General features: G+C 42.8%; 1 protein-coding gene, 1 non-coding gene and 1 pseudogene across 2 annotated transcripts in view; all 3 read right to left on the reverse strand.

Moving 5' to 3' along the window:
• Positions 1-43: 43 nt before the first annotated feature.
• LOC137233137 (large ribosomal subunit protein uL11-like) lies at positions 44-575 on the reverse strand (annotated as a pseudogene).
• Positions 576-6,671: 6,096 nt separating this feature from the next.
• The window catches only part of SHQ1 (SHQ1, H/ACA ribonucleoprotein assembly factor), an 88,567-nt gene continuing 69,028 nt past the window's right edge, over positions 6,672-26,210 (reverse strand). The window contains 2 exon segments of the mRNA XM_067755214.1: positions 6,672-6,892; positions 6,894-7,397. Of these exon segments, the coding sequence (XP_067611315.1) occupies positions 6,853-6,892; positions 6,894-7,397 (544 nt within the window). The 3' untranslated portion in view covers positions 6,672-6,852.
• On the reverse strand, positions 8,955-9,061 carry LOC137233205 (U6 spliceosomal RNA). Its single transcript, XR_010947367.1, has one exon. It is a non-coding gene; the product is annotated as a U6 spliceosomal RNA (small nuclear RNA).

The raw sequence follows: 26,210 nt of genomic DNA on the forward strand, positions 1-26,210 counted from the left end.
ATTTTTTTTTTTTTTTTGGTCAAATAACACTTGATTAAATTATTTTTCTTTGCAGTTCTTAACCAGCTGGGCATTCCACCACACAACTGTTGATTTCATCTATGATGTCATGAGAGTGATGGTCATTAACACTGCAGCCCACAGACTGGGCAGTCCCCAGGATCTTTTTAATGGTTCCAGAGAATTCCCTAGCTAAAAACCGATGCAGCATCTGTCGGGCAATGCTGACAATCTCATCAAAAGTGATGTTTCCACTGTGCTTAATGTTTTTCTGCTTCTTTCTGTCTCTTGGTGGTTCCTTGATGGCTTTGATGATCAGGGCAGAAGCAGAAGGTACCACCTCAGTCTGGGCCTGTCTGTTCTGAATGGTCAGTTTCACTGTAATCCTCAGAGTCTTCCAATCACCAGTTGCCTTGGTGATGTCATTCATCACCAGTGTTTTTTGGAGACATACCCAGGGGGCCGATCTTGGGGGCCAGGGCAGATGTCGCACTGACTTCCCTACCAGTGCACCTCAGGTACACGACTTTGACCTCGTTGGGGTGGAACTTAGGCGGCATGGTAGAGGTGGCTGGTGTCAGATGAACCCGGATTTGGGAGGACCGAAGAAAGTCACACCTTGACCTCCTCTGAGCCGAAAGCCGAAATCGCACAGGAATCTTATTATTCCACTTTTTGCCTGTTTAGACATCCCCAGAGACTCTGATTCCATTGTCTTCAGAGAAGACTGGGTATCAGTATTTCTCTAAAGTTTCTCAGATGATCCAAGGGTGTTGCGAAAATCGAGAATCCCTGGTTTTAATAAAGCATTCCGGACTAGCAGATCCCACCCTGGGTCAAGTTCAAGCCCGATCCAGTCAGCTAAGAACAGAGCTACCTGGTCTCAACATACCCAGAGCTGCCCCCATCGGCAGGTCTATGCCTATAGAAGGATTGACGGGGAGACAGGCCCTGCGTGACATTCTTAGGACAAGACGAGCCTAGCACAGAGCTTGGTACCATGCAGTGGCTCCACAGTGACGGATGTTATGAAAATCCTGCCTCTTCTCTAATTCAAGGGTATTCTTTCTATAAAATACACCAGGCTGCAGTAATGCAACTGAGGAAAAGTTGCCAAGGAAGTACCTAGAGAATCTAGGTGCCCATGCCTGGCTAATACACTACACAGCAGGAAAACCCTGATTAATACAATTTACATTTGAGAGTAATCTCTTCTATTTCAATAAGACTACATCAGTGCAGCTAGGAAAAGCCTCATTTTGGGAGGTTATTCAATGACTTATGAAAATAGTCATGACCTCTTGTTAGGAGAAAAAAATGGATTTACAATTTATGTAGTGCATGATTCTAATTTTTTTTTAATGTGGGTATATATATATATATCTGTATACAAATACACAGAAAAAGACTGGAACTACAGATGCCAAGCAGTTAACTGTGATTCTCAGGTGAGAGGGTTTTTCTTGTAGGTAAGTGTGTTGGATTTAGAGGACTATTATTCTGAAAGGTCTTTTTACATTTTTGATGCTAACACGTTTGTGTGGAAGCATGGTTTCAGTAGAATACGGCCTGTGTACATCCATGAACAAAATTAACCACTGGCAGCCTTGTACTCCTCCCTGCCCCGCACCCTCGTTTTCTTGTTTCTAATCTTAATTTTACAGAAGTGTGAATACAGAACTCTGGAACCCACTGCCCTAGGGGACAGCCTGGTAGGAATCTCTCTTCCCTGCTCCAAGCCCTTCGTCTTTCCTTGGATTCCAGGCTCTTCCAGCAGGACCTGGCCCTGATTCAGTGGGAGTTCAGAGGAGGGAAATTATTTCCAGCCAGGAAGAATGAAGGGTGACCTCCTGGAGGAGGTGGCATTTGCATGGGCCAATCTGGGCAAACTCACAGGGAGAAGAGAAAGCAGTGCACGAGCAAACAGGTGGAGGTGGGAAAACACAGCATGTACGGAAACAAAGACAGTAAATATGGAACTCTGTGCTGTAGGTGAGGCTCCACGGGAGGCCCTGGGTTGCAGTAGGGCTCCTGTTTTCCGGGGGGTCTCTGGGCTGGTGGTGAAACTGCTGGAGCCTCAGGCTAGATGGGACTATAGACAGGGCTCTCCAGTCGCTCAGCTACTCCTTCCCCTGAATGCTCACTCCAGCAAGAGGTGGGGAATGTCCCCCTGGAAAGAGCATAAGAGACGATGGCCTACCACTTGGAATACCTAAAATAACCAGAGGCAGAGCCTTCAGCATGTGGTCCCAGCCAGGACCGAGGCTCGCGTGGCCAAATCGCTGCTTCCAGCATTTTCTGGGGGGAAAGGAAAGCGGATCCATGTAGCAAGATTCTTCTGGGAGGTACATCCTTTCTGTTTGTTTTTTTTCCAAGTGCTAAGGCATCTGCTCCCACATCCATCCTTTTCCTCCAGCTTATCTTTTCATGACTTTGGAGAGCAGTCTTCCTTATCTAGGAAACAAATGGTCTCTGCAGAGAGTTCAAAACAGCCGAGTCATTTATCTGTTTGACATGTGTTTCCCTGTTTGTTTTCTCCAGCCTTGAGACAAGAGTTGTGTCAACTGTGGATGGCTGAGCCCCAGTCACTGGAGAGGCATGAATCAATTTCCAGCTGCATTTATCACTTGCTGCCTTAAATCAAGTCTAATCAATGCTTCCTTCATTTGCTATGGATTGAAACTATACATGACGCACTTAGAAAATGGGCGGGAAAGGGAGCAGCCGATCACGAACAAAAACTCCATCGGGGATTTAGATGGAATGATGTTAAGGAAAGATTTGCAATCTCTGATGTGCCTTCATGGAGACGCCTGACCAAACAGTCACAGAGATTTGTGTTTATGAAGCTTTAACTTCAATCTACCAGAGAGGCAATGACATTACATGACAGATCATTTTATACAAGAGGAAGAGGATGTCTACATCTTCCAAGATTTTATAATTTTCTGAAGAGTTGGTATATTTTTAATACAGCGGCAACTCTAAAGCTGCCTAGAGTTTCCTTCCTATATTGTCTTTCATTCATTTCCATTTCTTTTAGATGTATCTTTTGTCACCATTGACTATATGGGTCAATTTCTAGTTACAAGATAGAAAATAACAATCTCCTTATAACAAAATAGATATCCAGGAGTTCCCTTTGATTTAGAAGAATTTTATAAAGTCTTATGGCTGAGAAAACTTGATCCTTTCTCTCATATGCCCAATTCTTGGTAATAGAATTTGATCCATGCAACCCAAATGGATTTTTCACTAGCAGGTGTGAAAACCACCCCCCAGCTGTTCAACCAATTTAGAATGTGGTAGGGAGTAGCCCTGTGTCATTTGTAAATTAATCCCGTGCCAGTGAAAGATGGTATAGTGTAGTCCCTGGCACCTAAAACCGATCATGTCCACGGCGAGGCCCCGTGTCATTCTTCAAGGATGATGGGAGGAGAGACAGAACACAGAACACAGGTCAATGATCGTGCCCGCCCAGAAGATGAGGCAGTGCTGTGATTCACTGATGTAATTAATATTTCTGTCTAATCTGCTGAACTGTGTAGACTTTTACCACGAGCATGCCTCAGAAGCGACTGACAGGGCTCTCATTTTCCAAGGGCTGGCTCCCCCAGAAACCTGTTGTCAGGTAGCTGAAAAGAGCCCTGTGCAGCACTGGGGAGTGTGACAATAATAATAAACTCTTATGCTGGTTTAGTACTTTCCAGTTGATAAAATGATGTTTTGAACATGCAGTCTCATCATCCTGTAAGATAAGCAAAAAAAGTCGTTGTATTCCCATTTCCAAGAGGAAGGGAGAGGCTCAGAGGTTGGCGTACCTCCGAACCATGGCTCTGGGACTCAATGCCTTGTCTCCTCAGCCCCGAGGCCCTGGTTCTTGCCACTGAGCTGCAGCTAGGCAGTGCTGAGGTCCCCTCTCTGTGCTTTCCCTAACTTTTTATTTTTTCTTCCATCACCCAGGGTTCTTGGGAAATGCATATGGTTATAGGAAATCCCTCGAGTTGCCTGGCAGGTCATCTAGTTAAAAAATATATTAAAGGCAGCACCCTTGGATGTGTTTTGGGTTACAGACATGGTATAGTGTTCTTAACTCATCTTAAACAAAGACAGGGTAATGCGATATTACAAAGCTTTAACCCTCTGAGAACAAAGAAAGGGTAAAAGTAACGCGGCAGACGCGGAATCTAAAATTAAGGCGCTCACTCACATTGTTTTTAAAACTCATGAGAGTCGTTCAGCGAGTTCCTCTGCTTTGAGGATGTCCGGGAAGGATCATGTTTGCCCATCCTTTGAGGAAGAGAGCAACAGATTTTTCTACCCAAGACAATTCTCACCAAAGTAGATCCTGTTTAGATTCCTAAGTAAGGACAGAAGGTGATGGAAGGAGAAATTTCCACGGCTTTAAACTTTTAGACAAGAGTGGATTTGCTCAACTTGACGTCAGTAGAAGTAAATGAGGGGAATAACAGATAATGCATTTTCAAACTGGCCTCAGGTCATGTGCTACTGAGGAGAAATGCATTTTCAATGGTCACAGGGATTCTGAACGTCTCTGGGGAGCCTGAGAAAAGTCTTGAACACATTCTAAAAAAGCTGTTATGGTGTTCAGGAGTTAACATGTGTGTCAAATAGCACAGTCACCCCAACTATCCTGTTAATACAAACTGGTATTTATAGTGGAAATACAAATACTTGCAACCTCTGCAGACCCAGAGTAAAAGGGATCATACCCTTTCCTGAAATAAAAATGCTACTGAGATTAATACATATCAGATTTCATTTCATTTCCTCCCTAAAGCAAATTGGTTTATTTCATTTGTTCATTCATTCAGCAAATATTTATGGAGCTCTGAGAATATGGGCACTGATGATTCAGTGGTAACAAGACACGACACAGACATCACTCCCTAGGAGCTTACACTCAAGTAGGAAAATTCACATTTAAATTATTAATGGAGGCTTACGTTTCCAATCAAGATGGAGTAATACGGACCAGATGAATTTTCCCTCCTGACATAACCAAACAAGAAAAACAGAAATAATACATGAAACCATGGTTTTCAAGACACTGGACATCAGGCAATGAAAGACAGTGATCCCAAGGGATGGAAAACAAACCCCAGGAGCAGTACGAGGGTCTCGCCTACTGCCCTGGAAGAATGTCTAGGCTGCCCAGGGAGGGGCGACCCAGGCAGAACCCAATGGACTCCGGAGTTCAGGAGACAGAGCTGGGAGCTTGGGGAGTCCAAGGCAGCCCGAGTCTGCAAGACAGGGTAGGGGAGAGGGGAGAGCTGTACAGAACCCCAGATACCTGGAGAGGGTCGAGGACTCAGAGGAGAGCCTATAAATGAGGCCAGGCAAGAACCACATGAAAGGATTAGAGGGACCAGTGCTCAGCACTCACACAGGTGTCTACTTCCATCAGCCGGACTGGAACACTCATAATCCCTGGGGCACGGGAAAATCGTTCTTTAGGACGGGGAAACAGTGTGTCCTAGACAGAGCACTGTTCCAGACCTGCCTAACAAATTACAAAAGCAAGACCCATAAGGATCAAACTATTTCCAAGTAACTTAACTGCATCCCAAAACAAAGCTAAAGAATATTTATAAGAACACATACCCGGTACCCAACGAGGTAGAATTCACAATGTTTATCCAATCAAAGATTATCAGGCATGCAAGGATGACTCCTCTGGGGATTTGTATCTAGAATTTATGAAGAACCCTCCAAACTCAAAAATAAGAAAAGCAACCCAACTTAAAAAAATTGACAAGAGATCTAAACAGACACTTCACCAAAGATGACAAATACACATGTGAAAAGACGCTCAACATAAGAAGTCTTAAAAATGCAAAATAAAAGGAGATACCACTTCACACCTATTAAAATGGTAAAAATGTTAAAAATGGACCACACCAAGTGATGACAAGAATGAGAGAGAAGCGGAGCTCTCACAGGCTGCTGGTGGGCGTGTTAAATGGTACAGCCACTTTGGAAAACAGTTTGGTGGTTTCTTCAACTGTTAAACATACACCTACCATACGGCTCTGTCATTCCACTCCTAGATATTTACCTAAGAGAAATAAGAGCATATGTCCACACAAAGACTTGCACACAAATGTTCATAACAGCTTTATTTGGAACAGCTGAAAGCTGGAAACAACCCAAATGTCCATTTAATGAACTACTACTCAGATATGGAAAAGAAAACACCGCCAAACCTCGATACACGCTACATCAATGTATCTCAAAATAATTATACTGAATGAAATAAGCCTGACAAAGAAGAGTACATGTTATACGATTCAATTTATATTAAATTCTAGGAAATACAACCTAACGTACAGCGACGGAGCAGACGGAGGCTTGCCTGGGGAATGGGGGTGGGTGGCATGCAGAGGCGCGGGTGGGAGAGGGGTGACGAAGGGGCAGGAGGACACTTGGAGATGGTGGGTAAGTACAGCATCTCAACTGCAGTACTGGTTTTATTCGGTGTATGTATCTGTCACCACTTGTCACACTATCTGCTTAAGATGTTTGCGGCTTACTGTATGTCCTGCGTATCTCTGTAAAGCTACTCAAAGTATTTTAGGGCTCTACCTTCTAGAGATTCTGGCAGAACTATTATTCTTATCTCCAAATATTAATTACACTTTGCTTTAAGAAAAACTTTAGAACTTTATTTTTAAAGGTGCAACAAGAAAACCGACTGGTGTCAACATTAGCTCACTGACAAACAATGATGTATACACTAAGGAAAAGTACAAAGTGAAAATGAAGAATTCTCATTCGGTCAACAAAACCAAATCTGACGTAATTCTCAATAACGAATGAGACCACTCGGAGTCAATTCTTGGGTGTCTGCCGGCTGTCTCTCTTCAGCACGCTGTCCAGCAGCAGAGCCCTTGGGCTCAAAAATCTGAACCGAAGTCTCCAGTTGTTCTCCAAGCTCCTGGATTAGAGGCTCAGATGCCCCAGGAGCCCGGGGAGAGGCGAGCGGCTGTCCCTGACCATCATCAGACCCTGGGAGGACCACGCTTCTGCACATCCCACCATGGTCAGGAAGCAGGGCCGTGCTGCTTTCCTCAACAAAGGGACCGAGCAAGGAAGGCCCTGCCTCACGTTCACCACCTCTGGGCTCCTCGTGTTCCGAGCCTGAGTCCTCGGTCTCAGACGATGTGCTGCTCTCTGATTCCTCCGAATCGCTTGTCTCAGAGCTGGAGGAAGGCGTCTGCTGCCCGGAAATGCATTGGGCTCCTGCGTTCGATGCAGCTTCTTCCTCCTGGACCAAGAGTGCCGCTGCTTCCAGTTCCTGCAGTTCCAACCCCAGCTGGGCCTTGGTCGGGGATGCTTTCTTTAAGGCTTCCGCAAGAGCTGCCAACTTTCTGGACCTTGAAGACCATTTTAAGAAGAAATGTTAGGACTATTCATTAATTGGTCTGGGGATAACAGGGTCCACAGCTTAAAGAGATAACAAAATAAAGCTGGATCCATACTTCATACGGCACACAGGATGAATCCCCAAACAGATCAATGATATGGATGGAAAAAAGGAACCAAGTACTACAAGGACACGCAGGAGATTTCCCTCATGAGCCTAGAATGAGGAAGGCCTTTCTAACTAGGACTCAAAATCCAGAAGCCACAAAAGAAAGGCAAAGATTGATAAATTCTAATAAAAATCTACAAAAACTAATAAAAATCAACAAGTTCTGTAGGGCAAAAAGAAAAAAAGATTACAAGAAAAGTCAAAAGGCTAATGCAAAATTGAGAAAAATATTTGCAATTCATATCACAAAACAAGGCCTAGTTCCCCTAACAGAGTTCTTAAAAATGCAGATAATAATCCATCAGGAAAATGGGCAAAAGACACAAGCAGACAATTCCCATACAGAGGAACACAAATGGCTCTTAAATATACGAAAAGATGTTCAACAACTTCAGTCAAATAAGAGAAATACAAATTAAAGTCGTGCTGAGATATATTTTTCATTTATCAGATTGGCAAAAATCCAAACGTTTGGTAACACTGCCAGCAAGGCTGTGGAGGAAAGGCGCTTTCATACACTGCTGGTGAGAGAGTTAACAGCTACAGTCCCGATGAAGGAGAACCTGGCAATACCTTTCAAAACTGAAAACGTAACATACCCTTGACCCAAGCAAACCCGCATCTGGAAATTAAACACGTAGGCTACACGACACAGGCCCAAGGTACTATTTACTGTGGCATTGTTTCTAATACTCCAAAATAAGAAACACCCAAATGTCCATCAACGTGGCATACGGCTATGGCATATCCCACGAAGGAAAAGTCTACAGCTATGTAACAGATGAGGTTCTCCAGGGGCTAACCCAGATATATCGTGTAACAACAAAAGGCCTGCCACACGCACACGCTGCCTTCTATGTTAAACACACACAACAAAGAAAAGACATAAAAACATACTTCATTTGCTTGTACACTTATCCATGAACTCTGGAGAGCTACAGAAAACACTAGTATTTATGTGGAGGGGGCACTGCAGGAGCTGGAAAGATGGAAGGTGATGGTGAGAGGGAGACTTGTCACCACATATTGGGTCTTATTTTTAAAATTTTCATTAGAGTATAGTTGATTTACAACGCTGTGTTAGTTTCTGCTGTACAGCACAGTGAATCAGTTATACATATACATATATCCACTCTTTTTTAGATTCTTTTCCCATATAGGTCATTAGAGAGTATTGAGTAGAGTTCCCTGTGCTATACAGCAGGTCCTTATTAGTTATCTATTTTATATATGGTAGTGTGTATATGTCAATCCCAATCTCCCAATTTATCCCTCCCCCCGCTTCCCCCTTGTTAATCATAACTTTGTTTTCTACATCTGTGACTCTATTTCTGTTTTGTAAATAAGTTCATTTGTACCCTTTTTTTAGATTCCACATATAAGCAATATCACACAATATAAAAATATAGAACACTTCACAAATTTACGAGTCATCCTTGCACAGGGGCCATGCTAATCTTCTCTGTATTGTTCCAATTTTAGTATCTGTGCTGCTGAACCAAACACTATTGTTCATTTTTAAACCTATGTGAATGGAATACCTATTCAAATTTTTTAACTAAAGAAGAAATAAAAAAAGCAGTCAGAGAGCGATATGGAGTGCTTTTCATTTTTAGCAGAAAACCATCTCATGCTATTTCAGAGGATATTTTTGCTACATTTATAACATTACATTATACTGAACAGATAAACTTTTTCATTAACCTGGATTCATTTTAGTAGTTCTGTTTCTGAAGCAACGTGTAAAGCATACTGCAGTTCTCCAAAAATGATATCTTTGCTGTTCCATAGAGGAAAATCTGGTGTGACAAGTGAAAAAAAGTGGCAATGAGTGACATGTCTTCTGGGTTTCCCTAGCTCCAAAGATTAAATGAGTGGCTTGAGACAAACTGGATGAGGTGAGTTCACAGGATAAATTCATTCGTCAAAGCGAAGTCCATCCCATAATACTGGGGAAATGAGACTTCATTTCAATAGAGCTTAAGTGATAGATGGGGACTTGGGGACTTTCATCTAAGTGCCTGGATGTACCTGAGACCCCTTTGTCTCAAAATACTTAACGTTAACAATGGGCTTCCGCGCCCCGCCCCCGGCCCTCCACAAGTGTAACCAGGACCCGAAGCTTCCACTGCAGTCAGTGTCCAAGGGAGGGTAGGACAAGGACAATGGCCGTCATGGATGCACAACTTTCTCTTAAATGAGGAAAACCCCATGTATTGGTGCTGGGATTGCCAGAGCTTAGAAAAGGAAAGATGGTCCGGGGTAGAGAGGAAAACTGGGATGAGATCCACAAGAGCTGGTGAATGATTCCCAAAGGGCTATAACTCTGAGTGAACCCTGGTGGGTTTGAGACATCTTTAAAAACACAGTTATGAAATAAGACGATTGCAGTATAATCTACATCCACGTCCAAGACAGCTGTAGATGATGCCCACCGTATATTTTGAAACCTTGGCTACCAGTGGCCACGGATCTGGTGAGAGCCAGTGGACCAGTTTAAACCCTCCTTACTGCAAGGCCCTGCCAGCCTAAGGACTAGTTCACTGCCATCTTTCTCACTGAAAAAGGTCCTCTCTGGGTAATGACACACAGCTTCAAGAGATAAAGAGCCATGAACTTGGGCAAGGAGACAATGCCTCACATTAAATTATCATATGCAAAATAAAAATCTGAACTAAAAGCCTTCACACTTCAGTAAGCACACACCTCACATGTTTAAGAGCCACGCTAAACACTTTCAACAATACGTGAAGGACGGCGCTCCACAAACGTCTCCTTGCGCTGGCTCCTAACCACAAGCCTATGAATCGGCTTCATTTTTATCCCCACGTGACACATGGTGAAACAGAAGCTTGGAGAGGTTGAGACCAGCTGAAGTTCACCCCGCTCATGAGGGGCAGTCAGGACGGGAAGCCCAGGCCTCTGAGCTCCCGCACTCTCTCTTCCCCACCACAGGGGCTCCCAGGAATTCTCAGGCTCTGAAAAGCTTCCCTTCTTAAGCCCACATTCTTGATTCCTTCCCAACGTGATACCACTCAACACCTCAAAGGAGCAAGTTCTGACTTGCCTAAGGCCCAGAATTCTCCAGAGAAACTAGGACTGGTCCCTTTGGCTCAGCAATCTTAAATGGAGTATACATTTAAGCTTTACCTACAGGGGTTGTAGAATCCCAGGGGGAAAAAATGTGAATTGTTTTTGTGGATATTCCTGAATACAGTAGATATATCTACTCAAGTTAAAACTATGTATATATTTGTTATTGTCTACTATAAAAATATTACATCTATCACTTATAAGTGCATGAATTTGGAATTTCAAAGCTCCCTACCTGTCATCTTGGCTCTTTTCAGAAAGCATCCCTCACAATGCTGGGACTAAAAAGTGTCAACTCTAACAGGCAGGAAGGTGGCAAGGATGAGGCCCAGGACCCAAACAGAAACTCGTGCCTCTTACCAGCTGAGATGACTTTTTATGCTTCCGAGAAAAGTTTGTTTCTCACTTTTAGCACTGTATTATGTTTAAGATGACCCATTTATATAATGTGTGTAAAAAACAGATTATATGTTTCTGTTTTTTATTCCTTGCCACCCTGATTCATCTCTCTCTTTTTTTAAAAAATAAATTTATTTATTTATTTTATTTTTGGCTGCGTTGGGTCTTTGCTGCTGTGCACGGGCTTTCTCTAGTTGCGGTGAGTGGGGTCTACTCTCTGCTGTGGTGCGCGGGCTTCTCATTGCGGTGGCTTCTCTTGTTGCGGAGCATGGGCTCTAGGCACGCGGGCTGCAGTAGTTGTGGCGCACGGGCTTAGTTGCTCCGCGGCATGTGGGATCTTCCCAGACCAGGGCTCGAATCCATATCCCCTGCATTGGCAGGCGGATTCTTAACCACTGCACCACCAGGGAAGTCCCTCTATTTCTTATTATCCCACTTTTACTACCTCAAGCTGTCTAGTTTCCCAAGTTGATATTAAACTTCTTATAGAAACTTTACAGAAGAAGCATTTTGACCTCTCAAAGAATGCTGGGATAAAAAACGAATTAAAATGTTCAAAATATCATTGGTTTAGAATATGACCCAACAGCCTGAGGAATGAAAGTTGGGTTTGTTTCTATTCAATCATTTTACACAGATAACTTAGCAGTCACTGTTCACAGAAAAGGAAATTATTCCTTTGGAGAAAAAAATTAAGCCATGAAAGAGTAGCCTCTTTGTTCTTTCAAGCACTGGCACAATTGGAGTTGGTTCTAACTCTGCCACTCCTTGTAAATTCTAGAATCTAACTCTGTAATGGCCTTTCCATTTCAGAAAACACCTCATTTAACGCAGTTAGTGGTTTCTCACTGTCACACTCAAAACAGACCAGGCTAGGTTGTGTCAAAAAGCCTTGTCAAGTGACATTATTAGTTAACTAGAATGCTTACAAAAACCAGGTACATGTGGATATACTCAATGAACACATACACTGAGTTACTAGTTGTACTTATAGTATATATTTTATATCTAAGTGAAGAACTCCTACTTGTTAAGATGTATTAATTACAGAGTGAAGAGATTCAGCATTTAAAAGACACATGATAGATCGTACCAATGTCGTATTTTAATAGAATTATACTCAACACAGGTTTTTCTTAGAAAAGTTTTGGAAATGTAATCCTGCCATGTAGCTTTAAAAAAACCCAAAACCCTGCCATTCTGTTTATAGATGTGAAATAATATCCTATCTGGAGGAATTTTTTTTTTAATTAAAGACTGCCTTCTGACAAGTTACAGTAAATCCAACTGCCATGAAAGAGTAACAGTAACAGCTGAGGGTATATGCCTTTACTGTGGCTAAGCTGATATAAAATTTCCTCAATTATTTTATATTTGGCAACTGAATTTAGGGGGAAAAAAATAAAGGGAACCGTAGCCTTATGAAACAGCCAAAACAAAGTGCAAAAGGAGCCCTGAAATGCAGGAAAAAGAAAACTAGGTATAAATAGAAAGCATACATCCTGTTTCTTGCTGTAGAGTTTTGTCTCAAACTATCAATCAACTTTTCACCACTTCCTGCAATAGCAGGCCTACTATAAATCTTGTAGTAACTGACTAGGTTTCATTTCCTCCGCCAAACCCTGCTAACCTGCCAGGCATGACATACTGACACTAGAGCCAGCAACTGATAACGTAGGACACGACTCCAGTGAGGCCACTCCAGACACATTTCATACTGGATGATGATGGAATATGCTGACTTGGCCTTCTAATTTCAAAGCGCAGACACACACACAAACACACACTCGGGTTCTTTCTGGGAACAAACGGTATATCAACTTTCTTTTTAAAAGGCAATGATGATAATGACATATAATCATAATTCTTCTCTACTGAAAAGAACCAGTTCCAAACTTCAAACTCCTCCGCCCAAAATACATTTATGCAACCTGATCTAAATAAAAGGTAATGCATTAGCTTTAGGTAGAAGTTGCTGGTGAAACTCTACTCTGAAAAGTGCCATGAAAGACAAACAGCACCTGATGCACAGATGAATACAGCCTGTCCTTACTCTCTAAGAGTAAAAAACGTTTCCATCTCAGTCATTAACAGAAACAACTGATCTCTTGGAACAAGACATTACCGATTCTGTATGTCATCTGACATACAGAAAATACTGCAAGATAAGAGTCATTCATGGAAGCAACCTAAGTGTCCATCAACAGATGAATGGATAAAAAAGATGTGGCACATATATACAATGGAATATTACTCAGCCATAAAAAGAAACAAAATTGAGTTATTTGTAGTGAGGTGGATGGACCTAGAGTCTGTCATACAGAGTGAAGTAAGTCAGAAAGAGAAAAACAAATACTGTATGCTAATGCACATATATACGGCATCTAAAAAAAAAAAAAAAAGGTTCTGAACCTACGGGCAGGACAGGAATAAAGACACAGACGTAGAGAATGGACTTGAGGACACGGGGAAGGGGAAGGGGAAGCTGGGACGAAGTGTGAGAGTAGCATGGACATATAGGACATATATACACCACCAAATGTAAAATAGACAGCTAGTGGGAAGCAGCTGCATAGCACAGGGAGATCAGCTCGGTGCTTTGTGACCACCTAGAGGGGTGGGATAGGGAGGGTGGGAGGGAGACGCAAGAGGGAGGAGATATGGGGATATATGCATATGTATAACTGATTCACTTTGTTATAAAACAGAAACTAACACACCATTGTAAAGCAATTATACTCCAATAAAAATGTTAAAAAAAAAAGAGTCATTTATGCCATATTGAGTTTGGGCCAATGAAATAATTTTTCATCCTATTTTCAACTTGACTTAATACCATTCTTTGGGGCTGGATTATGATAAACAACACCTAGTCCATTAGACCATTAGAATAATTTTCCAAAAACTCCCTGTATTAGTTTCCAGTGACTGTCATAACAAACTACCACAAACTGGGTGGCTTCAAACAGCAGAAATTTATCCTCTTACAGCTCTAGAGGCTAGAAGTCCAAAATCAAGGTATCAGGAGGGCTGCTTCCTTCTGAGGGCTCAGAGGGGAGAATCTCTTCCATGCCTATCTCTTAGCTTCAGGTGTTGCCAGGAATCCGTGGCTTACAGACACATCACTCTTAAACTCTGCTTCTGTCACCACCTGCCTTCTCTCTGTGTGGCTGTCTGTCTTCCCCCTGGATGTGTCTCTTCTCCTCATAAGAATACCAGTCATATTGGATTAAGGGTCCATCCTACACCAATATGACCCCATCTTAACAATAATTTATACCTACGACAACCCTATTTCCAGATGAAGTCACATTCTAGGGTTCTGAGAAGGATATGAATTGGGGGGGCACTATCCAACCCAGTACAGCCTGTCTTCTAGCCGCCCCAATTCATGGCTGTCCCACATGCAATATACATTCACCCGTCTCAACATCCCCAAGGTCTCAATCCATTCTAACATCAATTCTAGGTCCAAAATCTCATCTAAACCTCATCTCAATCAGGTTTAGGTGAGTCTCTGGGTATGTTCCATCCTGGGGTAAATTCCTCTCTGTCCACAGACCTGTGAAACTAAAAAACAAGTTATCTGTTGCAAAATATAATGGTTGGACAGGTGTAGAAAAGACATCCTCATTGCAGAAGGGAGAAAATGGAAAGGATAAAGGAGTTACCACTGCAAAGCAAGTTCACAACGCACAGGTCAAATGCCATTAGTTTTTTTTTTAAAACATCTTTTTTGGAGTATAATTACTTTACATTGTTGTGTTAGTTGCCGCTGTACAACAAAGTGAATCAACTATACATATACACGTATCCCCATATCCCCTCCCTCATGCGTCTCCCTCCCACCCTCCCTATCCCACCCCTCTAGGTGGTCACAAAGCACCGAGCTGATCTCCCTGTGCTATGCAGCTGCTTCCCACTAGCTATCTATCTTACATTTGGTAGTGTATATATGTCCTATATGTCCATGCCACTCTCTCACTTCGTCCCAGCTTCCCCTTCCCCTTCCCCATGTCCTCAAGTCCATTTGCTACGCACAAGAGCAGACTTCTAACCCCGATCCAGGCGCCTGTCAAGACCAGCTGGTCAGCAGCTCAGCACACACACCACACCCTGCTGGGTACAACCACCTCTCGCATGTAGGCAATGGACGTAAAAGTCTGCTCAGGCTTGGACTTTCAAGAACTGCCTTAGGAAGCCTTGGATTTGAAAGCCACACTGGACAACAGTGCTGACAAGCGTTCATCTACAGAAAATCAGAATCGGGGAAGGCCAGTTTGCTTAATGGTTGCTTATGTTCTCTCAAAAACTACTTTAGGTCAACTACAGTGAAAAGCACTTGTCTATCGGAACATCCTTAAGTGACAGTCCCTAGCCTATCCAAGGAGAATTTTCAAAGTCTTAATAAAGGTAACTGATATCAATGACGCATATTTCGTTCCTCTCCTTAATAAAGCCCTGCTACTTAAAGTGGAGTCCCTGGACAGCAGCAGCAGTATCATCTCAGAACTTGTGAGAACTGCAAAACCCCAGGGCCTATCCCAGACCCCTGAATCAGAATCTGCAATTTTAACAAGCGCCCAGGGGACCTGTATGCTCAGTGAAGTCTGAGAAGCACTGCTTCAGACAGACGTGACCGTGTCGGAGTGATGATTATGACCACCTTACGCTTTACAGCTCTCAGCATCGCTGACTCAATCTGACCAAACAGCTGGCAGGATGGGACTGGCACGAGGCTCTCCCCCGCTCCTGGGTCAGCTCTGAAGCTTCAGCCTGCAGCCACTCAGCCACTTGGGCTCCAGGTCAAGGTGCGAGGAGCCCTTCTCTAACGGCCCTTTGGCTCAAGAGTTCTCTCCGTGGCCTTTCTTCTAGGCCCGCCTGATCCTGAGGCTCGTTCTCAGAAACATCTCATCTCCCAGCACCGATTCTACAAAGCTGGGATCAGCTGCTCTCTTGCACAAAATCTTCAACCTCTGCAGAGATCTCTCCCAAGGCCAGGCTCCAGAAGCCTGCTCCTCCCCTACTCCCTCTCCAGCCCGGTTAGACCCCACCCAAGCCTGCCCTAGCCCCGCCCTGCCCTCCTCCGATTGCTTCCTTACCTCCAGCATGGGCCTCTCACACAAGTAACCTCTACCTCCAGGTCTCACTGAAACAACGCGGCAGACGCATTTCTCATTCATTCATTCAATATCTACCGAAAGTACTATGTGCCTAAGCACTGAGCAAACAGATAAGGACCCTCATACTCATGGAGCTTATACTCTTGTTTAGGAAAAGATAGACAACGAACAGAAACTAAGTAAATACAGAGTGTGCTAGATGGCATAACTGCTATGGAAAAAACACAGCTGAAAAGTGGCCCAGGAGTGCTAAGGACAGAGGGGATTCAATTTTTTACGTGTTTAGAGAAGACCTCACTGAAAGGTGACATAAGGGACCAAATACATTGAATAGCCTAAAGTGTGAGACCTGGCTTTATTCTTGCTTTTTACTTAGTCCATTTCTTCCTGGCTTGAACCTCCAGCCCACTGAACTTGGTACAATACTCACATCCAACCCCTGCTCCCAGCCTAAAAGCCATGTGGATGTCAAGTCCCACGTAGCTGTCTCTAATCTCCAGATCATGTATCCATGCCTAGAAAACTGCTTCTCCTACCTTCCACTCACCTGAGCCTGATACCCAATCTGTGCTGTCCCACGTTCAAGGAAAATGACAACGGGCTATCTTATTTCTAAAAAGGAAGACCCAGAGGTTTAGTAAAAGAGGAGAAAAATTCTGGCCAAGCCAGAATTTTATATATTTCATACTCTAAATATAAGCTAGATAAATTACTTAAGGGCTCAAGAATGTATCTTTCTACAGCTAACTTTTCTCTGCTAAGAAACTGTGAAAGATGCCATAGGAAGGCCTCATGCTCAGCCACCAGGGAAACAAGGGCAAAGATTACAGCAGATCCCCGCCCCTGGTATGGGTGGAGGATGGGGCATTAAAGGCACAATTAATTCTCCTTTAAGGACTGAGCAAGCCACTCTGTTGAAGTCTACACAAACACAGGCTGGAGGGAACCTGATAGATAACTGAGCCCAGGGTGGTCTGGCAGAGCTTTGCGTGAAGATGGAAATGCTTTAGATCTGTGCTATCTAACGTGGTAACCACGAGACACACGTGGCAACTGAGCACTTGAAACGTCCAGTGTGACTGAGGAGCTGAATCCTAAATCTTATTTTAATTAATCTACACTAAAATAGCCTCACGTGGCTATGCATACAAAATTCGACTAACAAGATCGAATCGAAAGTCCTAATTTCCTGTGACAAAGAGTAGGTCTAGACAAAGCTAAGAGTACAGGGCTACCACAGCCTGGAGCACTAATATTCCGCACAGGCACCAGACTGGAGGGTTCTGAACTGCTTTCGTATGCGTGAGCCCGTGTGATCCTTTCCTCAGTCACATGGGCTAAGCAGGTATGAATGACTCTCTACACTTCACCAGTGCTCACAGGCCAACATGGGCCTGATGCCAGAGGGTAAATCCGGGGGATGGCCAGGGCTTCTAACACGCAACCTGCTGTGTGCTAGCTCCCACCGAAGCAGTGACACCATCACAGGGCTTATTACCTACGTGAAACAAGAGGCTGGAAGACCACACTAGCCAGGACAATCACTGAAGAACCTTTCCTATGTTGGGGGATCCAACCCTTGGCAAAACATTTACGCAAATTAAACCTGAAGAACCTTTCCTATGTTGGGGGATCCAACCCTTGGCGAAGCATTTACGCAAATTAAGCCTGAAGAACCTTTCCTATGTTGGGGGATCCAACCCTTGGCAAAACATTTACGCAAATTAAGCCTTCTAGGATACTTGTATCAGGATGGGAACTAAAATTTATTCTCTATTTTAAGGTAGTGACCATGACTCTCAAAAATTAGTTTGTTGGACATCGCTTAAGAATTCTATGTTCACTTTAGCATCAAGACATACAGGCGAAAACTCTGCTATAATGAGAACTGAAGAGTTGCCAAGATGTCCAATCAGACCCAAATTACTATCTACGAAAATTACTGATTACTAAAAATAAGAATGAAAAAGTGGCTCCAAAATATCGTGTGACTAAATACAGGAATACACAGCACAACTGAAACCCCCAGTTAGAGGGCTGTGAGTACCAAACCTGCTGGCTGAACAGCATTTCGTGTTCCTACGAGAACTGGATGCAAAAGCCTAATTATGGTTAGATTCAAACGATGTGATCAAAAAGCTTCCCACGTGGGGCGAGAGACGTAAGGGCTTTTCTCCTTTCGTTCCTCGTGGGGGCATCCGGGTAAGCTTTTTCTTGCAGCCACCTCACTCCAAAGGGATGAATCCAGCCCCACCAGGAACACTTGACAAAAAAGCAGGGACGGCTGTCGGCGGGGAGCACGGAGCTGGGCTTTGATCGCAGCTGCGGCTTCCACCTGTTGAAAAAGGCAGCCATGGCAATGCGGCACTTCCTCCCCTTGCTCACAAACACAAGAAATCGGCAGAGATAAGCTGACACGGAAAACATTACACAAATCGCTGACCCTGCTGCAGGCGGAGAAGAGCTGCCTCTGCTCGGCTTTGATTTTCTGGAGCCAAGCCCGGGGGGGAGAGGCGGGTGGACTTTATTCTTTTCCGGGGCTCCCATGGCAAGGTGAGTGCAGATGGAGCCCAGAGGCACACCACGTGCAGAAGAAAGGGAAAGAAAGAAATAAACAGAACAAGAACCCGGGCTAAACTGAGCCGTGGCAGAGAGCTGCCATCCGCAGCCAGGAGGAACGATCACATCCCTAGTGAAAAGTAACTAGGGTTTTACAGGATTTGTGAAATCGCACAGAGCAGGGAACTCTGGCTGTGCTCTCGGTCATGCTGCTGTTCCTGCTGAATGAAGCCAATAAGTATGTGCCTTAGGTCTTCCTGATGCATTTTCCACTCCTATTGTTTAGTGTGTGTCCGAAGAAGAGAACAAGAGCGTACCTCCCCGGGTCCGGGAATGGGGCTGGAAACAGAGCAAAGCACAACCAGCAGTTTTCTCCTTGACACACACGCAGACCAGTCTCGACATCATAAGTGGCCTATTTGCTGCTTAAGGGTCATCCACAGTTTGCCTTTTTAAAAACAGGGCTTAAAATGAGCCACCCGGTTGACTGCTGTGCACCTCATCCGTCTTGTGTTCAGCTTCAGAAACTGAGCCCACTGTAACGTGGTCGCTGCTGCCACCCGTGTGCCACACTGATTGAGGGCCCGAGATCTGCAGGGCGTTTCTCTAGCCCGAGCAGCACAGCAGTGCCCAAGCAAAGTCTGGATCCTGCTCTCATGGAGCCTGCAGTTTGAAAGGAAGAAAGGACAGGGTCCTCTGAGCCAGTCTCAGAGCCCGTATCCAAGAGGCCAAGGTCACAAACTCTGTTGCCCTCACCAGTCAGGCAGATGGAGTCACATGGAAGGGGCGGGGGTCTGTGCAGAATGGGGCACCCTTGTCCCGTACAGGGGAGACAGCTGGCCTCAGCTCTGGCCAGTTGTCACCAAGCGGGGACGTGGGCTCAGCAACTGCCAGAACTTCTCCGTTAGTTCCAGAGCAGCTGTAAATCCAGACTTTGACATAAAATCTTCCAGTTTTTAAGTGCTGACAACCAATTCGAAGTTTTAGAAAACTCACCGAGAACCAATAGTGACCCAAGGGCCACCAGCTTGCAACTCGTACATGCTGCAGACATAACTGCATCTCCCCAATGCTCTAACATATTCTATATACCCCAGCACATTCCCGCTCCACCAGCGCGACCAGTTCACCACTGCTCTCACTCCCAGCACAACTGTTTTAACTTCGCGAATTTGCCTCAAGTTGTGTCCCTGCCTTGCACACCTCCCTCCTTTCTCTCTGTGCCTGGTCAGACCCCACCCATCTTTAGTTCCCAGGTCAAGCCCCGTACTCCACTCAGCCCTGTAGACCACGCCAAGTTCCCTCTTCTCTTAATCAATACCTTTTATTTTATTTTATTAATTTATTTTTGGCTGCATTGGATCTTAGTTGCGGCACACGGGCTCTCTAGTTGTGGTGTGCAGGCTTAGTTGCCCTGTGGCATGTGGAATCTTAGTTCCCTGACTAGGGATCAAACCCACGTCCCCTGCACTGGAAGGCGGATTCTCAAACACTGGACCACCAGGGAAGTCCCTGAATCAATCTTTCTTACGGCTGTATCACCCGCTGTATCACTGGCAATGAGGCGGATTCTCTCCGTAATCCACTAATTCTGCCATTTACATATGTTTTCTCCCCAGCAAGACTAAATGCTCATTAATAGAAACCACACTGGATCTTCGTCAACAGAGACAGAGCATGCAGTGTTAACAGAGAGGGTGGGTTAATGTTCTGGAAGATGACAGGGTAATGACTGACCACAGCAAGGTGGTTAGGAGCTCAGGTTCTGACAAGCAGGCCTGGGTTTCTTCATCTCTTTGAGCCTCCGTTTCCATACCTGTAACCTGGGGCCGTAATAAAATGGGGACATAACCCAAATCATATAAAACCTATGAGATTAAGAGACATGATGAATATAAAGTACTCAACACAATGCCTGGCATGCAGTAAGCTCCTATTATTATCATGGACCGACTGCCTGATTCAGCCAATGGCATTGTTAAGCAAGCAATGCATCAATGGAGGAACTGTGTTGTTTGCAAGCCATTAATTGACTACTTAGTCTGTGCTAATGTGCTCTAGGCATACTGCGTGTGTCAGCTCATCTAATTTGCCTAATTCTACCAATTTTGTGGATAGCTGAGGCACAGAAAGTTTAAATGACCTGTCCAAGGCCATACAGATCTGAAGCCAGCCAAGTGGCCCACTGGCTCCCATAACCTTAACCATGATACTCGATGGCCTCTCTACATTTCTAATGGCAAGGGACAAGTTTTCGACCTCAACCTTTTCAAGTCAAAAACAGGATTTGGCTTTGTGGACCATGGCTTAAGATGACAGAATGATCAGGGCTTCATTTGGACCAGACTATATCTCACAAGTCCCAAGAAGAAGGAGTTTGTTTTTCTGTCAATTTGGCCAAGGGCTGTCTGTTCAATAAAATGAGAATGATGAAGAAAAGAGAAGAAGGCCCAGGAAGTACCATAAAATTACAGCTATCATTATGGAAGGCAAAAACTGTGACACAGATTAATACTAACAGAAAAGGTATTTTGCTGATCACAGAAAAAACTGGAGAGGGGATAAGAACAATGTTTCTAGCCTCCAACATCCACACAGAAGACAGGAAAGAGGCAAATGCATCTTGCTTATCTTTCAGACGGTGAAGAAGGAAAGTGATGAAACTGCAGACCGTGAACTCAAAACCCATGAACTGTGTGCATTCGGAGATGAAGTGGTGTCCCCAGGAGCTGGCATGGGTTCACAAAAATGGATGCCATCCCTTGGACTGGCCTCAGCCTGTGAGCCCTGGGCAAAGATTGTGCCTGGGTTTTAGGAAGGCATATGACAGTCTCCTGTGGCTTCCTTATGGGTGAAATACAGAACATGGGGTGTATGGTTATAAAGCTGACTGGATTCACATTTGACCTTACAGGTAAGATTAATTTCCACCTGAAGGAAGGGACCTAGTGGAAGAGTAAAAAGTTTTGACGCCAGACTTCTTCATTCAACGTGTATTCACTGTCTGAGGTGAAAACATAGAACATTCATTCTAATTCCTTAAGGGCATAAGCCTTACTAATTCCTCTTCAGTTCCCGGGTCCCTCATCTTGTGCTTCGCATACAGAAGAAGCTCCGAAAATGATTACTTATTGGATTTCAGGAGTCAAGTTTACAAAGAGTGTTACAAAAGTAAAAAGATCAGGAAAAGATCAGGAAATAGCTGGGATGATACATTCTAGTTTCAAAAAAGTTAAAGCAGGTGCATGGGACAAAACCAAATTCAACAGGGTAAAAACCAGGGAACAGATACAAAGTTCTCAATAGCTGATACATGAGAAATTATAATTGTAAATAATTAAATAACGTCTGAGACAAATTATAATTAATTCAACAACATCTGAGACAAAAATCTTAAGGGTTTTGGTTAATGGCAAACTAGGAATAAGGAGTGTGTTGAGGTTTCCAACTATAAGTAGATGAGCTCCCAGACCACATTAATACAGAAATGGTGATAAAAAATGAGAGTGACAGCTCCTTTCTACTTTCTGGCCAAACCTGGAGGATACTTTAAAAGGGTACTGACCCCAAAATGGAGAGGGGAGGCACTGAAAAAGTACAATTTGCCTTTTAAAAAGAGATCAGGAAGGGGGACGTCCCTGGTGGTCCAGTGGGTAAGACTCTGCACTCCCAATGCAGGGGGCCCGGGTTCAATCCCTGGTCGGGGAACTAGATCTCGCATGTATGCCGCGACTAAGAGTTCGCATGCCGCAATTAAGAGTTTGCATGCCGCAACTAAGACCCAGTGAAGCCAAAATAAATAAATAATCAATAACTAAGTAAATATTAAACAAAGAGAGAGAGAGAGACCAGGAAGGGCAAAGAAGTAGAAATTTTGGACCTGTAAGAATCATTTAAAGGCAGAAGAGGCTGATCGAGAAGACTCAGAAGGAATGCGATAGCAATCCCCTAGACAGATAAAAACAGGTATTTGAAAAGAGAAAGGAATTATTCCATGTGGGTCCAGAATTAAAACTAATGAAAAAAAAGTAGACTTCAGTCCAATTCAAAGGAGAACTTTCAAACAATCTAAGGTGCTTCAGAGTAGAACCAGTCCCCTCCTCCATCAGTCAGTCTCCAGACATGCCAAGTGCCTCATGCCAAGAACTAGAAATCACAGTGTCGACAGTGCACAGGGAACTGCCGCACAAAGTAAAGGCTGGCAAAGGAGGAGATTTTGCCAGACATCTCAACTCTATGACTGACTGGATTACGATGATCATCACCAAGACAAGTGATGCCAGCATTAGCTTCAAGCCTTACAATGGAGAGATGACTTTGTTGGTGTCATTAGAGAAAGCTTCAGGCAAAATGTAACATTTCTGGTAGAGAAAATGGAATGTACAAAGGCAACGAAGGGCTGAAGCTCTTGGCAAATTTGGGAAATGCTGAGTGTATCTGGAAGGAGAGAGGGAGGGTGCCCAATCAGCAGGAGTGAGGGAAGAAGTAGAAAAGATGAGGAAGAGGACCCAAAGGGTCTTGAACCCAGCTCAGGCATCACTTAGGCTCTTAACCTTGGCAGGAGGAATTGTGGAGGACTGCTGAGCAGGACAGCCATGAGCAAAATGGCATTTCAGGATGACAGGGTTGGCATTGTTGTTGGAAGAAAACAAGACAGGGAGTGAGACTCTGGGGGCAAGGAAAACATAGGGGACACTCTGGCAGGAAATGAGAAAATACAGGCCTGAATTAAAGGAAAGGCAGTGACACCAAAAAGAGGAATTTAAGTGAAAGAAGTTATATAGGACACATTAAAAAGACCTGCTGGATTGATCCAGTGTGGAGTGGGGCGTCAGAGACAGACACACTTGAATCAGGGAACCCAGACAGGACAACGTACCTAACAGTAAGACCAGAAACCCCCAAAACATCTAAACTGGTTCCTAAATTACTGATCCATCACAGCTGTATATCAAATGTTCAGTATACAAAAAAATATAAGATTTTGTAGTTATCTTTGAATCTGAAACCAGTCATCGAAAGTTTATTGAAACAATGTTCACAAAAATTAACTCCTCCAAGGACAGAAAGAAAATATGCCAGGCAAATATTAACCAAAAGAAAGCTGGGATCTCCATACTGGTATCAGACAAAATAGATTGTAAGGCAAAAAAGCATTATCAGTGATAAAAGAAGACCACTACATAATAAACACTGCAGTTCTCCAGGGAGCTATAACTGGGAGACAAAATATTAGTTATTGTAAACTACTAGCACCAAATAACATGCCTCAAATCATAAAGTAAAAACTGACCACAGGTTGACAGGAAGAAATTGACAAGTTCACTAATACAGTAAGAGACTTTCACACACCTTTCAATCCAAAAATTGATAGATTAAACAGACAAAATAAATCATTAAGGATATAAAAATGTAAACAGCCCAACCGACAAGTTTCAACAATAGACAGACATACAAATTAGCAGCTAACAATCAGAGCATAAACCTTACTTTCAAGCTTCCAAATTTAAGAAAATGATCATGCTAGGCATAAAATTAACCTCAACAAATTAAATTCTCTGACAGAAATGCAATGAAGTTAGAAATCAATAATAAAGACATTACATAAAAACCCCATACACTTGGAGAAACACACTTCTAAACATTTCATGAGTAAAATCAGAAAATTTTAGAATAGAATAATAATGAAAATTCAGTATATTTCACAACCTTGAAGATGCATACAAAGCAGGTATTTGGAGGAAAGTTTATAGATTTAAATGAAGAAAGGTCCAGAGTTAACCAGTTAAGCATCTATATAAGAAGTCAGAAAAAACAGCATAACAAATTTCCCAAAACAGAACGAATAAAATGACATAGATAAAAGCAAAAAGTAATGAAATAGAAGACAAAGAGAGAGGATCAAGAGAGTAAAATATTGGTTCTTTGATAAACTAATCAAATACACTCTCTTGCAAGATTGATCAAAAAAAGAAGAAACAAAAACAAGAAGCACAAATACACAGGAATGTAAAGTAAGAAAACTATAGATGCTGTAGAGAAGAAAACAGATAAGAGGAAATAAGAACAACTTTATGTTAGAAAGTTTTGAAAATTTAGATGAAAGGGACAAACTTCTAAAAAAATATAATCTATTAAAACTGACTCAAGGAGAAACAGAGAACTAGAATACTTGTATAGCAATTGGAAAATCTGAATGAATAGTTAAAAAATTTCAAAAAGAAAAAAGTCAAGATGGCTTTTGGGGTGAACTTAACTGAAAATTCACAGATGAGATTGTTTCAGTCTTACATAAGCTATTTCAGAGAACAGAAAAGGCAACAACCCCCAATACACTTTATCAGGCTGGCATAACCTTGATAACAAACGTAGATAAAGATAGTACGAGAATGGAAAATCATAGGCCAAACTCCTTCCCTTCCCTTCCCTCTCCCTTCCCTCCCTGTCTTTCTCTCTTCGTCTTCTGTTTCCCTCTCTTGCACATGCAACTCACACACACACACACACACACACACACAGTTAGCAAACCAAATTCAGCATCATTATTTAAATAATGCATCATAATCAAGATAGGTTTATCCCACAAGTGCAAGGGCTAATTTAAGTTAGAAATTTTATAAATGCCATTCATTATGCTAAAAAGTTAAAGGAGAAAACACTTAAGGTCATCTCAAAAGATGAGGAAAATATGCAATAAAATTTGATGACCATTTGGGATCAAAACTCTTAGCAAACTACGAATAACGTGAACCTTTCTTAACTTGATACAGGCTATCTACAAAAACCTGCAGCAAACATCACATTTAATGGCGAATTGTTGAAAGCATTTTCTAAAAAATAAAGAGTAAGATAGGGAAGTACGTTACCACCATATCTATTCAGTATTTTACTAGAGGATCTAGTCAGTACAATATGATGAAGAAGAATAACAAAAAAGAAATGAAAGATATGAAGATTGGAAAAGAAGAAACCTAACTGTTATTATTGCACTGCTATTATTGCCTATATTGAAAACTGGGGAGAATCTGTACATAAGTTAATAATAGAGTTTAGCAAGGTAGCTGTATACAGAAATCAATATAAAAAAGTGAATTACATTTCTATATACTTTAAACAAGGAGTTTGAAAATAAAAAATTGTTTAAATACCATTTACAATAGCAACTCAAAAAATAAAGCAATAAATCTAGCAAAGATGCATAAAGTTTTTATGGAGCATATTATAAAATTTTATTAAAAGACATTAAAGAAAACTTAGAGAGTCACACCATGTTATTGCAAAGAGACTAAATGTTTTAGTCTCCCCCAAAACTGATTAATAGATTCAAAGCAATTCCAATTAAAGCGTTATTCATGGAACTTGACAAGCTGATTCTAAGATACAAAGCTGCAGTAATTAAGAAAGTATGGTATTGGTACATGATAGACAAGTAAATCGGTGAAACTGAAGAGACAACCTAGAAACAGATCCATGTGTATATG

Source organism: Pseudorca crassidens, chromosome 10 (genome assembly GCF_039906515.1).
Source record: "Pseudorca crassidens isolate mPseCra1 chromosome 10, mPseCra1.hap1, whole genome shotgun sequence".
NCBI classification, from domain to species: Eukaryota; Metazoa; Chordata; class Mammalia; order Artiodactyla; family Delphinidae; genus Pseudorca; species Pseudorca crassidens.